This window comes from Capricornis sumatraensis, chromosome 2 (genome assembly GCF_032405125.1).
Source record: "Capricornis sumatraensis isolate serow.1 chromosome 2, serow.2, whole genome shotgun sequence".
NCBI lineage: Eukaryota > Metazoa > Chordata > Mammalia > Artiodactyla > Bovidae > Capricornis > Capricornis sumatraensis.
This window is the reverse complement of record NC_091070.1, coordinates 21,169,766-21,183,831: the sequence shown is the minus strand read 5'-3', so window position 1 is coordinate 21,183,831 and position 14,066 is coordinate 21,169,766. Positions and strand designations below refer to the sequence as shown.

The following is a 14,066-nucleotide window of genomic DNA, read 5'->3' as shown; positions in this document are numbered from 1 at the left end:
GGTGGGTCTTGGTGCAGAGGGATAAACATCCAGACACTGATACAATGAGACAGACAGAATCTGAAAGGCTCAGGCAGGGAAGAGAACAAGGACTTCTTGTTGCAAACTGGATCTTGACAGAAGCTTGAGATAAAGCTGGTCCTGCTCCAGCCACAGTCCCCATTCTTACTGCCCTCGCGGGTGTGCGAACTTACCACCACCCAGACACCACAGTCCATTCAAGAATGCAGAGGATAAAAGGAGAAAGGAAACAGGAACTCGCTGGAACAGGAGACAGCTGTTACCCAGGGGAGAGTAGGGGAAAGGGTGTGTCTGAGAGTTCAGGCCTCTGCCCATCGGCTCCGACCTTGAGCTCCTTCGCAGCACTGTCATCACTAACCTCAGAAAAGACAAGGTGGACAAACAAATGATGAGCAAAACCTGGTGGGAAAACAAAAGCAACCATGATACTGACGACAATGAAGAGACCCCCGAGCCAGCCACGGGGACAGGGCTCATTTCCATGCCGCGCGGGCAGAGTGAGAGGATGGCGATGTGTCAAATTGGACAGACAGGAGAAACCCTGTCTCCCCACAAGGAAAGTTAGAAAGCAAAGGAATAGTCAGAAGAAATGTGGAAGAGAAGGTGGAGAGAGGGTCTGACTTTGCTATGGGTCAGGGACACGGCGGGGAGACGGGCTGGAGGTGGATCTGTTGCTGTCGTTGGTGTGGATTGAATTAAATAATTTGCCAAGTGGGTGTTTCCTCTGTTCCACTGGACGGATGGACTCTGCCCTTCGAGTTCACTGCAGGGGCCCAGTCCAGTGATGCTCCAGCGGCTCGGGTCCTGAGGCTACCTCTCCGGGGTGTGGCTCGTCCCCCAGAGGTCACGGGTGGGGACGCACCCTTCTCTGGGGAGAAGTTGCAGGCCTGCCCAGCCGGAGGCCTCGTTCTGTGACTCAGAACCCCTTGATGTAGCAGTAGGCCTCCAGCGTGGCAAAGAGTATGTAGAGAAGCCACAGGCTCACAAAGAGCCAAGTCGTGGCCAGCTTGCAGCCACGAGGGCCGCCCAGCTCCCCGCCCAGGTGGGGCCGCCGGCGGTACAAGAGCACGCTGATGCACACGAACGCGAAGATGGTGAAGAGGGTGACGGAGAAGGCCAGCGTGCCAGCCGACACGTGGAACTCCTGTCCCTGCAGGGCCCAGTAGATGGCGGCCACGGACCAGGCCAGGCCAATGCCCAGGAAGACATTGACGGCGTTGCTGCCCGTGACGTTGCCGATGGAGGCGTCTGCGTACACGTCCTGGATGGCAGCCGCTTTGCTGGCAAACGTATCTGGAAAGAGGCAGAGACAGTGAGAGCCGGTGGGGAGGCTGAGATGTGGAGGGCCTTCCATGGAGAGGCCGAAAGGCAGCCGGGGCCAGCAGGCTGAGCCTTGGGAGTGAGAGGCAGGGGTCTGGGGGCTACTCCCTGGTCCACTGTTAATAAGCTGTGTGGCCTTGGGCTGGTCACCTTACTTCTCCGGGCTTTCTGTTCCTAATCTGCCTGAGCCTGAAAGGTTTTCAAGGGTCCTTCTGGTCCTGATATTTACTGAGTGGCTTTTATTGTTCCCTTCTGACTACTACTTCTGTAAGGGGCGGGTGTTGCTTTCCCATAATATCTCCCAGGGAACTCTGACATCCAGAGAAGCTGTTTAGAATAAATGCCTGATTGCCCCTGTCACGTGGAACATTTACTTTCCAAACAGACTGTGATTGAGCCCGTGGGCTTAGCATTGTGCTAAGGGCTGGATTTATGGGGACAGAGGACACATGGGGAGATGCAGGGACTAATGATGGGGATATCCACGGGCTCAAGAATGACAGGGCTCAGGATTCGCAGTTAGCATACAAAGCACAGGGCCTCAAAGGCTATTGGGCTTTAGATGTTGGTATGGATTATAGGCACTGGAAGCTGGCCGGCCACCCTTTTATTTGACAAGCTAGGAAAAGTAAGCGTCAAGGGATCTACTCAAGGTAAGTTAGCAAGAGATTTGACCCGAAAACCTTCCTCTGAGAGCCCTTTCCATAGCTTTACCCGACATCCAAACAGCTTCAGCCAAAGCCACAAATTAAGCTGAGTGGACCACAGCATCACCTTCAAGCCCCTAATGCTGCCAGCTGTTCTCTGCACCCACCGCAAGGTCTTGGACAAGCCCCAAGCTCTCCCTGGCCCAGCCTGCCTCCTCGTTGTCAATATTGTCCCCAAGAAGACCTCTTGCCTTTTCTTGCCTATGACCTTGCTGCTTCTTTTTTTAAACTTCTGATCCTCTGCAACTTCTTCCCACATCTGTTCCTTTTGCCCATATCTGTTCCTTCCCCTCTGATAGTTCCTTGAGGCCCCAGAGAACAGAGGTAAATCATAGGGCATCTCTCTCACAAAGCCTTCCCTCAATTATCCATTTAATTTCCTACCACTCCATGCATTCCCATGATAGCCAAATCTTTTGCATCATTAATGTACAAATAATTCCACTGGTCTGTGCTGGGGTCTGGGGAAGTGGCTTCTCCAGAGTGTGATGCAGACTCAGTTACTGTCCAGAAGGATATGCTTTCTTGGCACGAGAAGGGTTTCCAGCCAGCAAAGTCCTGTCTGATGAGATTTGGCTCAGCCTTTCCATAGGAAGGGGCTGTCTCTGTCTTTCTACCACAACTGGGAGGCCAGCTCCTTGGTAGGAGTTTGGGGCTCAGACACACTGGAGACCCCTTCTGAACTAAGTAAGGAACCTGGGCTAATGTAGCCCCTCTCTACCTGCTTACCCCTGCTTGCCTTCCCAGCCCAGCCGAGGTCCCCCTGTTCCATGCTTGCTCAGTGCCTGTACTTTTTCGTCATCAAACTTATTGAGATGATTTGAATGATCATAGTTGAATGTGGTCTCCTTCACTACATTGTGAACTTCATGTAGAGAGGGAAGTGTGTCTGTCTTGTTTCCCATTACTGTCCCGGGAACCAGCACAAAACTGTATCAGGCTCAGCAAACATTTGTCTAATGAAGGAATAAAGGCATTTTTCATCTCTAGGTGTTTATGAGAAAAAAAAAATGTGATTCATCATATGAAGGACAAGAGCCTGTGAAGCTTCCTCCACCCGTCCTGCTGGGAGACACTTGGTATTTACAGGTGTCCTAAGCAGAGGAGGCTTGTGGAGCTTTCTTTTGCACATCTCCAAGCAGGCTAATCTGCAGCCAGAGGGAAATGGCCTATTCGTCTGATGCGGAGGTTAAGAAAGTGGGTCACTGACTTCAGCAAGTGATTTAACCTCTCTGGGCCTCAGTTTCCTCATCTGTCAAGTGGGGATAATCACTCTTCTTATTGAATAAGGTTTGGGTGAGGGTTACAGGGCTAAAACAGGTAAGCTGCTTAGCATACATACCACCTGACACATCAGAAGTGCTCAAGAAATGTTAATGATCATTCTTAATGGAAGCAGGGGTCCCTTGGGTTGATCTTCATGCACCTTAAGCTCAGATCTGAGATCGTAGGGAAGATAATGAGGCAAATCGGAGGGCTCACTTGAACCAGGTAATATTCCCTTTGCTAATCGAAACCCCCCTCACTCTCACCTGGCACCGAGGTGCCGAATGCCACAAAAATAACAGCCGTGACCGAGTCCTTGAGGCCAATGGTGCAGCCGAAGTGGGAGGCCAGATCCCCAATGATGGCGGTGAGCATGCCGATGATGAGAATGGAGACAACGAAGCAGGCCCAGCCGTGGCAGTACTCTGTGGGGGGCACGCAGGCAAACAGCACCTTCCAGAAGACCGTGAGGAAGTGCATGACGTAGTCAAAGCAGGAAGGCAGCCTCTCCTCGCCTGACTCATCCTCATCCTCGTCCCCTGCTGAAGGCAAGAAAAGCGGGCAGTGGGGTCAGATCCTCATTCATGAGAAAGTCAAGTCCCACCCACCTCAGGAGCATCACTGGCGGCACAGAGACGCCAGCTGTCTCCTGGGCAGCTGGTGCAGGCACCTGAAAACAGGAGGGAAAGAGAAAACGCATGGGGATGCCCCACTAGTCAATTTGAATGCAGGGAGAGTGAGAGAGTGGGAGAGAGGGAACAGAGGAGTAAGAAAGAAGAGAAAGAGATGGAACGTGGGAATGTGAAAACGACAGGGCAGTGGGGGAGAGAGGGGGGAAGATGGAGAAGGCATGGTGTTGCTTAGGTGAAGAAAAGCGGGAGCTGTGAGCCCACTCTTCACTGGACACCCACAGGGCTCCTAATTTTCCTGACATGACTACTGCAATAACCACGTGGTTCTGGTCATTATCCATCCACAGTGAGACACCTGTCATTCCAGATCATGTGGGCATTCTGGTGAGTCAGCTGTTGTTCAGCCACTAACTCAAGTCCAACCCCATGGACTGCAGCACGCAGGCTTCCCTGTCCTTCACTATCTCCTGGAGTTTGCTCAAACTCATGTCCATTGAGTCGGTGATGCCATCCAACCATCTCATCCTCTGTCACCCTCTTCTTCTGCCTTCAATCTTTTCCAGCTGATGGGTCTTTTCCAATGAGTCTGCTCTTTGCATCAGGTGGCCAAAGTATTGGAGTTTCATCTTTGGTATCAGTCCTTCCGATGAATATTCAGGGTTTATTTTCTTTAGGACTGACTGGTTGGATCTCCTTGCAGTCCAAGGGACTCTCAAGAGTCTTCTCCAACACCACAGTTCAAAAGCATCAACTCTTTAGCACTCAGTCTTCTTTATGGCCCACACTCACATCCATACTTGACTGCTTAGAAAAACCATAACTTTGACTATACAGACCTTTGTTGACAAAGCAGTGTCTCTGCTTTTTAATATGCTGTCTAGGTTGGTCATAGCTTTCCTTCCAAGAAGCAAGTGTCTTTTAGTTTCATGGCTGCAGTTGCCATCTGCAGTGATTTTGGAGACCAAGGGAAAAAAATCTGTCACTGTTTCCACTTTTTCCCCATCTATTTGCCATGAAGTGATGGGACCAGATGCCATGATCTTTGTTTTCTGAATGTTGAGTTTTAAGCCAGCTTTTTCACTCTCCTCTTTCACTTTCATCAAGAGGCTCTTTAGTTCTTCTTCACTTTCTGCCATAAGCATGGTGTCATCTGCATATCTGAGGTTACTGATATTTCTCCCAGCAATCTTGATTCCAGCTTGTGCTTCATCCAGCATTTTTCATGATGTACTCTGCATATAAATTAAATAAGCAGGGTGACAATATACAGCCTTGACATACTCCTTTCCCAATTTTGAACCAGTCCTTGGTTCCATGTCCAGTTCTAACTTGCTTCTTGACTCACATACAGGTTTGCCATTCTCCAAATATCCCGTGGGACGGAGCTGGGCTGTTCCCGGTTTGTCCTTGCCAGAAAATTCGGGCAGAGTTGCCCACTCGGCAGTCCAGGAGGAGAGGACGTGCTGCAGCTCGGTCAAGGGCAAGCTCTGTCATGTTCCAACATGACCTGTGGAAGCAGGATTCGGGGCACTTGGGCTCCAGCTGCATCTTTTCCATGAAGAGAAGCTGGAAGCTGGCATCAACCCCTTTTTGTTTCTGAACGTTGGTTCTCTCATTTGAAAAAGGAGGGCATTTGATTATGTGGCTGATAGTCTACTCATTGCCTCTTTAGGGGCAGAGTAAGGTCATAAGAGGGGGCGTCTGGAAGCAGGTGATAGAAAAGGCGGGGCAGTGAACACAGTGGCAGTGGCCCTCTCTTCCTGTCTGTACTTTGGCTGTGGTGCTGGGACCTCGGGGATGCGACCCAGTGGGTTGCTATGACAACAAAGCTTCACGAAAAGAGACAAGGCCCAGAGTGCTGGGCAGCACAGAAGGCCTCAGTGGTGCTGAGACCCCTCCCTTCCCATGCTAACCTGCGTGAAGGCCTCTGGGATGCTGGCTGTGCCATGGGTGCCCACTGAGGAAACCTGTCACTAAGTGCCAAGGAGAGATCTGGAATCATCCAGAGAAGAGGTCTGTCAGTCAATGCAAAGTTTTTACCAACCTCAGACCCACACTTCTATAAATCAGAATAGTCTCTCATTTTACAGAAAAGGAGGACTGCCTTAACAAGATGATGGAATGATGAAAGCCAGAATGTCTTAAGCTTCTATTTAGCACCAGACTCTGTAGCTTTCTACTCTCTTTGCTGAGAAAGAAAGGTAGCAATAGTTCCTTTTTTGGGTGACAAAACTGAGACACAGGGAGGACAGCTTGTCTGAGTTCACATAGCATGCATGTGTGCTCAACCATATCCAGCTCTTTGTGACCCCTGGACTGTAGCCCACCAGGCTCCTCTGTCCATGAGATTTCTCATGGAGGAATACTGGAGTGGGTTGCCATTTCCTTCTCCAGGGGATCTTCCTGACCCAGGGGTTGAACCCACGTCTCTGGCGTCTCCTGCATTGGCAAGTAGATTCTTTACCACTAGCGCCACCTGGGGAGCTCTTCACACAGCAGAACCAGGGTCTGAAAGCAGAGATAGCCATGCTCCTTTAGTTACCCCCATGTTTGTCTTCCAAAGTGACCCAGTGAAAAGACAAACATCTAGGGTAAGAGCCGGGAAGGCTGGCTGCTGAGGCCCCTCCTGAGATGAGTGAGCTGCTGACATGTCTGTGTTCCTGCTTCTCTGGAGCTTCCTGCTCCTCCCAGCAAAGCCTGTGTCCATCTCGAGACCCCCTTACCTGCACTGACTGTGATGGCCTCCATGAACTGGTCCCTCCAGGAATGGGTCCCCACGACCAAGGCCAGGTTTGTCTTCCTAATCAGCTTGTCCACGGTAGTCTGTCAGGGAGATTAAAACTTGGAACCATGAGGTCAGAATGCTCAGAACCACTGAAGAATTTGGCACTTCGTGGGGATGAAAGATACCCTGCGCTCCAGGGGGCTCCACGTGGATTCTGAAAGTTATGCATGAAATGGCCTCAGGGGGGCATCTTCTGGCATAGTCCTTCCACTGTCCTCTTCTTTGGTTGTGACTGCTGACATTGGATATTTAAAGCAATACAACAGAGAATAACACTACAGTGAAAGTGAAGTCGCCCAGTCGTGTCCGACTCTTTGCGACCCCATGGACTGCAGCCTACCAGGCTCCTCCCTCCATGGGATTCTCCAGGCAAGAGTACTGCAGTGGGTTGCCATTTCCTTCTCCAGGGGATCTTCCCAACCCAGGGATCAGTAAACCTAGACCTGGGGTAGTGAATTTCAGTATCTTTGTTTTAAAAATACAATTAAATAGTGATGATACTTTAGGGGTATTATAGCTCATTTGTTCCATAAGCCGTGTAATACTTCCTCACGGTTCCTAAGTTACAAATGACCAGCACTGTTTGTTCCATGTTACAAATGGGAAAACTGAGACTGGGGTGGGTAAGTGATTTGTGCAGTTTCAACTTTATGTATTCAGTGGTGACGTTAGAACAAAACTCCAGGGCTTCTACCTCCCACCTCGTTATTTTGTTATTCAGTTACATCTCACTTATGGCCTGACCTTGAACTCATAGGACTCCTCGATGATGACCTCTAGTTTGGGGTGTTCACCCAATATTGGCTTTCCCATTTCTGCTATCCTCTTGGCTTCTTCTTCTTCCACAGTCAGCTTCCTGTCTGTCACCTCTGCAACAAAACAAAACCAGACGAGCTTTAGCACATTTGCCATTCCCTGGTAGTCTAAATAAAGCTCAGAGTATTAGGCATTGGCAATGGGCATACAGGAAATAACTCTTGAGGATGGGGATTTTATGTGCTTGTTAGTGCCTCTTTCTATAAGCTGCTAAACAGACCATGAAAAGGTTTCTTGCACGTTCTGAGCTTAACATCCCTCTTTCCATTTTTAGAACTGGCTTGGGTTGGTGGGGGTGGGGGGAACCTGACCCAAAGACCTTCTGAGAAGCAGCACCAAGTGAAGCCCCAAAACATTTGATGAGATATTGAAGAGCTGGGAACAAAAGCCAAATCTCTTGACCTTTAACAGTTTTGAACTGTTGGGCATGACTGGCATGACTACTTCATATAAAGGTTCCTGGGGGTCAGGAACCTTTCAACCAAATGGAATGTCCACTGGCTCACATTAACATCTGTCTCCAACATTCTTAGGGCTGTAACTTCAATAAGGGACAAAAAAGGATGTTTTCAGGAATATCTACATTTTGTACTAGTGAATATTAGCCTCACAATGAGAAACTTGGACGGCTTCCCTCAAAATGTCATGATTTCTAAATGAAAGAGCCCTAGGATTTTTAAGGAACCAGGCACATTTCTTCTGAAATACAAATACTTGTTCAAAAACACACAAAAAGAAAGTTCTTCCTTTATTTCTTTCTGAGGCATTCCGTGTGCCCCTCAGTATCTTGACTCATTTACAATCCCTTCTCATGTTGAACAGTTACAACTTTTTTCCACTTCAGCTGGTGAGCCCATTTTAAGACCATTTCACCATGAAGACATGTTTTCTGGATTAAAGTGAAACAGAGATTGAATCTTTTTATTCCCCTTTGATTAGAAAATTGCTCTTGGCAGTCTGTTTCTTTCAGAGCTCGTTTAAACATCTTTCCATCCGAGTCCACATTCTTACATGCAATTAATCCTTTTATTTGGCTCTTTAATTGCTTTTATTCCGCACAGTGAATCTCCCAGGGGAGTCTTCGAGTCCTTGAGTAATCTCAAGGACAAAACGGGTCAGAGGACAAGAAGGTCTTCTTTTCTCTCTGTCTTGGGGATTGGTGAAGCATGGTGAGGGGTGAGACTTGAGCTCTTAAAGTTGCAAGGAAAATAATTTACTGGAAAGATGGTAAAGCAGGCAGAGGGTCTGTTTTATATAAGAATTTTTAAAGCTGTTTTGAATGAAGACTGGTAAGGGAGTGTGCAGTGGATTCCTGGGCTGGCTGTTTTACTCAGTGCTTCCGGCTCCAAAGGCAGAAGGCAATCTCAAAATGTTGGGGAGCTGTCCGTGGTGCTGTCCTCCCGCTAGTGTTGGGGACCACTCTTGGAAACCGTTTCTTCTCATGGATCAACATCCTCCTGTACATTTCTAAGCATATACCCTCTTGCAGCCTGACTTTATTTAGTCCATATGAGCCTCTTATTAGGTAATTCTGAAAATAAGTCTGGCTATGAAGTCAGTGATCCTAGAAGCTAGACTGCAAGCCACTCTGAATAAAAGCCTTTGTAAAAATGTATATATGTGGATTCTTTAAAAAACATGGGCATTCTTTTCCTCTACTTGTGGTCTTTGGGACCATATTACAATGCATATCCTAGTAGAGGCAGTATTATTCCACTTCTCCCTCCCCATTTCCCCCATGTCATACTCTACGCGTGCCGCAAGAACTTTATCCCAACATAATGAGCTCTCCAGTGACTTATAAATGTACCTGTCTAACCCCTAGTCTAGCTATCAATCTAGCACTGTATCCATCTGGCAGGATATTGATCTAGCTACTGACCTGTCCAACCCTGTGGTGACAGTCAGTTTTTCCATCTAGCTCTCTGCAGAAATCACTTTGACAAATAACCAATCCTCTATCTTTGGATCTCCCACAGCCCCACAGAGGTTCTCTCTCTCTCTCTCTCCAGATATATATATATCTGTTAATGACTGATTCACATGCTTTTAAATCAATTCTGATTTAGTATCTTGGTTTGGTAGTAATTCCTGCCTTACTTCTGTAATGATCATTTCTTTACATTCAAATTAAGTTAATTTCTTGAGAAGGTGAGAAGTCTCAAACCTTAAAGATCATAATTATTCTGATCACTTGTTAATGTAACCTCTCAATTTTGAGTGTAGAAAATAAATGACAGGTGACCTTGATATTCAGACTGACTAAACAAACACTTAGATCTAGAAAAAGGAGGAGGAAGGGGGAAAAGAGAGAATGAACCTATTAATAGGATGGAAGATTAAACAAATATTGGAAGAGAGAAGAGCTTGCCAGGCCAGACTGGAATAGATTGCCATGACTGTTCTACAGACATTCTCAGAAAGAAATGGGGCAGTGTAGTCAGGTCCCTGAGCTTGGAGGTATAGCTCAGATTGAACACATTTTCTCTCCATTTATCACGAGGCATTGTGAATCACGTTTTCGTGGCCACCTGGAAAAATCCAAACAAGGAGTTGAGATTTCCAGTGAATTTAAAGTCTAGCCAAGGGCTCCTAAATCGAAGGTTTACAGATTGAAAGATTTAGGAAATGACACCTTGTTTTTTCTTCCTGTTTTAGCGTCTACTGGTATCTGTGCCAATGTGTGAAAAGTATAATGAAGCTTAAATTAAATCACAATCTCTGTTTTGAGCATATGTATGTGTGGCTGGTAGTGGGTAGAGGCAAGAGTTGGGACAAAAAAGCCCGAATGCCTCTCAGGCGAGAAGATGAGCTAGCTGGAGAAGGAGCACCCAGTGCTTTGACTTTAAAACCTGGGAGAAGAGTGGAATATATGGGGTTGGAGGTAGTCATTATCTTATTGATATAAGAGGAAGCAAGAAACTAAGGAAGCTGAAGTGGTTCTTTCCAGAAAGGGAAAATGTAGGGGTTTATCCACTTTTTTTTTTTTTTTTTCTGGTTTATGACTCCAAGGAGATCAATGTCCTTACTATGTAACCTGCCCCATTCTCAAACTCAGTGTACAGCCTATGGTGACTATCAGTGAATTCGGAAAGATGTTTTGCATCTTAAATGACCTTACAATTTTTATACGTTCAAAGGACTGATGAAATGTAAAATGTTATTTTAGCATATATTGGGACCCCTTGTATAGCTCGCGTTGTCTGCACCAAGAGTTACGGTATTGCCCATATGCCGGCAATGCCTTCCTAACTACTCACAAAGTTGGATATTGTCTGTGATTTGATTACACGGATGCAAGCATATTTGGTACATTCCCTATGACAGGCTCTAGATTCTGTGTGAGAATATCCCCAATATAAATTCTGCCAAATTTCTATATCCAATCAAATAATTGCCCCCTCACCACATAATATTCTAATTCTTCTTGTCATTCATGGCACATGTGATTTCAAAGATCAATGACAAATGAACCAAAGTTCTAGAAATTTAGGTCTCTGCTGTGATGAGATGGAAGATCTTCAGGATCAATAAAATTCCAGATTCCTTAAAAACTACTTTTCCTGTTCTCACAGAAGCTCCTGATTATTTCTCCCCAGACCCCATCCAGATTGAAGTATTTTCTTTCTCATCCCATCATGATCCTATTAGGAGAGTCAGCTCTGACTCTCATCCTCTCTTGCCCCACAACATGAGATGATGGAGGAATTAAGACTCAGGAGAAGTGTATGACCTCCCTCCATTTTTTCAGTAAGTTTCAGTTCTTTTCCTGGTCTCAGAGAGGACCAACTATGCCTTTACCCACATCCACTGAAATGGTGCTCAAGGAATTGTCTACCTCCTCACAATCACTTGCAGTAGGGAAATAAATCTCCTGGTCCTTAAGAGAACTTAAGCCCACAGCTCCTAGTAAATAAAGCAAAGGATATTGGTCTTAAAGTAAATAATGGCACTGGCAAGAAGCAGAAAAAAGAATGGGGGGAAGACACCTCTTACCTGGCGATAACAGGAGCGCTGTTTGCAAATGGGTACCAGACAAAGGGAAGAAAGAAAAGGAAAGAGCATTAAGGTCCCATCTGGAAAGTGTCCCCAGGTTTTGCGGCTGCAGTAGCGCAAGAAAAGCAGTGAGCTTAGTAGGTGAGAGCACTGTGGCCACATGCAAAGGCAGCAATTGGAGCATGCGCAGCAGCCGCAGCAAGAGGTGCGAACTACTGGAGAGAGCACTGGGCACCAGGGCCTTGCAGCTGCAAGTTTTCCCCACAACTTCTCTGCAACCCTGAGGGCTATGGATAGAGGAATGAGGATGGGGGGAACTAAGTACGTGGAGCAGAGACAGAGTTGGCCATTCGTGATCTTCTAAAGGATCAGGTTATCGCATCCATTCTGTAAAGGAGTGAGAGTCCAGTTATCGTCAAACTGTATAGGTTGTAACCCTACCAGAGGTTATCCTGAAAGGATAACCTCGTGAAAAGATAAATCCTGCAAAATGTTTTCCTTGAACAGTGTATCATTTTATAGAGAAAGGAGGCCATGGCCTCCTCCCGTTTTGCACCGACTCTATCTACTGTGCAAAGTCACTGTGACGCCAACTGCAAAGTCATTGCAATGGGTAGGTGTCCAGTAGAGGTTTGCCATTTGCCACCTATTTCGGCAATTGTATTTTTCACAGATCCTGTGGGGTTGCATCACTGAATGGTGTTTTGTTTCAGAAAGGACAGGCTAAGTCAGAGTCTAGATACTCTGGACCAGAGAGACTGTCATACCGAAAGCTACTGACAGATGGGAGATGACAAATGCAAGGCCCTTAAATGGTCTGGTAAGCTGAGTTAAAGATATACCCAGCACAGGTCTTTCCTAGCCCCTGAGTTTTCACTTATGCTAACCTCTCCTAGATTTCAAGATAAAAGAAATTCTTATAACATACCACATTTTCACTTTGATGGTGTCTTAGTACAGCACCTCCTTCCCTGTCTCTTGTCAAATAAAAGCCTGGGAATATCCTGCTACATACTCCTGGTGCAGCTGGCGACTGATGGGGATTGATGAGGAATGAGTGAGGCAGGGGGCAGGGCAAGGTGTCTGTAAATTGTTTCTTCTAAAAATCTCTAAGAACACAGCTCAGTCTGTAATTCCGTATTCACAGCCACTGAAGACACATATGGATACAGAATCTTTATGGTACATAATCAGGGAGAATAGCAGTTGACTTTTTCTGGTTTCTCCCATATGGAATTCTAAGGGGCAATGGATCAGTGGATCTTTGTACTACACTGAGATGAGAGATGGACAGATAGCAAGACAGCCTGCTCATTCCACTCCTTCTATGGATCTTCACAGAAGAGCCTCTCCTGGCCCCCAAGTTCTGGTGGAGAGTAGAAAAAAAAGGAAAAGAAGAGTAGAGACCCAAACAAATCAGTGTACCCAGGGAGGCCAGACAAAGGGCAGCTCTTCCAGAAAAGTCCCTGCTGCTCTGGTTTTCACTGAGACATCCCTCCCAGCACCAGGATCATCTCTAGCACAATGAGAGGACTTTCGGTCAGCTGGGCGCTGTTTCTCGGTCGTGTCTATATGAACCTGAGGCTTTCCACTGAGCAGTTATGGATGGATCAGTGAGATCCAGGTAGACACACTGAGTGACAGGATCCCTCCAGGGTATTTTTCCTGCTGTGGCTGATGAGAGAAGCTGGAGCTGAGCTTTTCCCTGTGTTGATCCCCCAGGGTTAGGTGATTGCTCAGATACCCCAGGGACAAGCAGGAAACAGCACCTCTCTGAGTATTTGGAAGGATCTGAGCAACTTGTTAGAGGGAGCCCAGAGTGAATGAAGTGAAGTTGCTCAGTCATGTCCGACTCTTTCGACCCTGCGGACTGTAGCCTACCAGGCTTCTCTGTCCATGGAATTTTCCAGGCAAGAATACTGGAGTGTGTTACCATTTCCTTCTCCAGGGGATCTTCCCGACCCAGGGATCGAACCTAGGTCTCCCGCAATAGAGGCATATGCTTTAACCTCTGAGCCAAAGAAGGCACAAACAGGCTTCCAATGTCCAGGCCCAGGCCTGACAGCCTTGATTGTACTGCTCAGAGTTGCTCTCAGTTGTCCACTGCGAAACTCCAATGCCTCCTCTACTCCTGGGGAACTGTGTGTCCTGTTCATCCCCTCTTATTCCCTCCCTCAGTTTGTCCGGAGGATTTAATCTCCCCTCTGAAATCTGTTTTGTTTGCCAAGAATAGAATCTCTTATTTCAAATACAGCATTTTACTTTTTTGTAATGCAATTGTCACTTTGACCATGCACCCACTATGCTATGCTCTCCTGAATGCCTAAGCCTCTCCCATGCAGCAGTGATAATGAAAAGCAATGTCCACTGTGATGTTTCTCACTAGGAGAACAGCAGGACATTCTGGACATCGGGATGGGGTTTCATTTGGTTCTGAGTCTACACAATTGAGTTTTATGACCTCTTGCCTTGTGGTCTAATGCCAAAATACAGGACAATCTGAAGAAACTGAAAATAAACCCT

At 46.9% G+C, this 14,066-nt stretch overlaps 1 protein-coding gene across 5 annotated transcripts in view; it reads right to left on the bottom strand.

Moving 5' to 3' along the window:
- Positions 1-937: 937 nt before the first annotated feature.
- The window catches only part of SLC8A3 (solute carrier family 8 member A3), a 147,795-nt gene continuing 134,666 nt past the window's right edge, over positions 938-14,066 (bottom strand). For 2 of the 5 annotated variants that reach the window (XM_068964697.1, XM_068964698.1), the window contains exons 3-7: positions 11,544-11,561; positions 7,476-7,600; positions 6,670-6,769; positions 3,581-3,856; positions 938-1,314 (exon numbers count right to left, since the gene is read on the bottom strand). In XM_068964697.1, the coding sequence (XP_068820798.1) occupies positions 938-1,314; positions 3,581-3,856; positions 6,670-6,769; positions 7,476-7,600; positions 11,544-11,561 (896 nt within the window). The remainder of the gene's footprint in view (positions 1,315-3,580; positions 3,857-6,669; positions 6,770-7,475; positions 7,601-11,543; positions 11,562-14,066) is intronic. The other 3 variants (XM_068964699.1, XM_068964700.1, XM_068964701.1) reach the window with 2 other exon arrangements.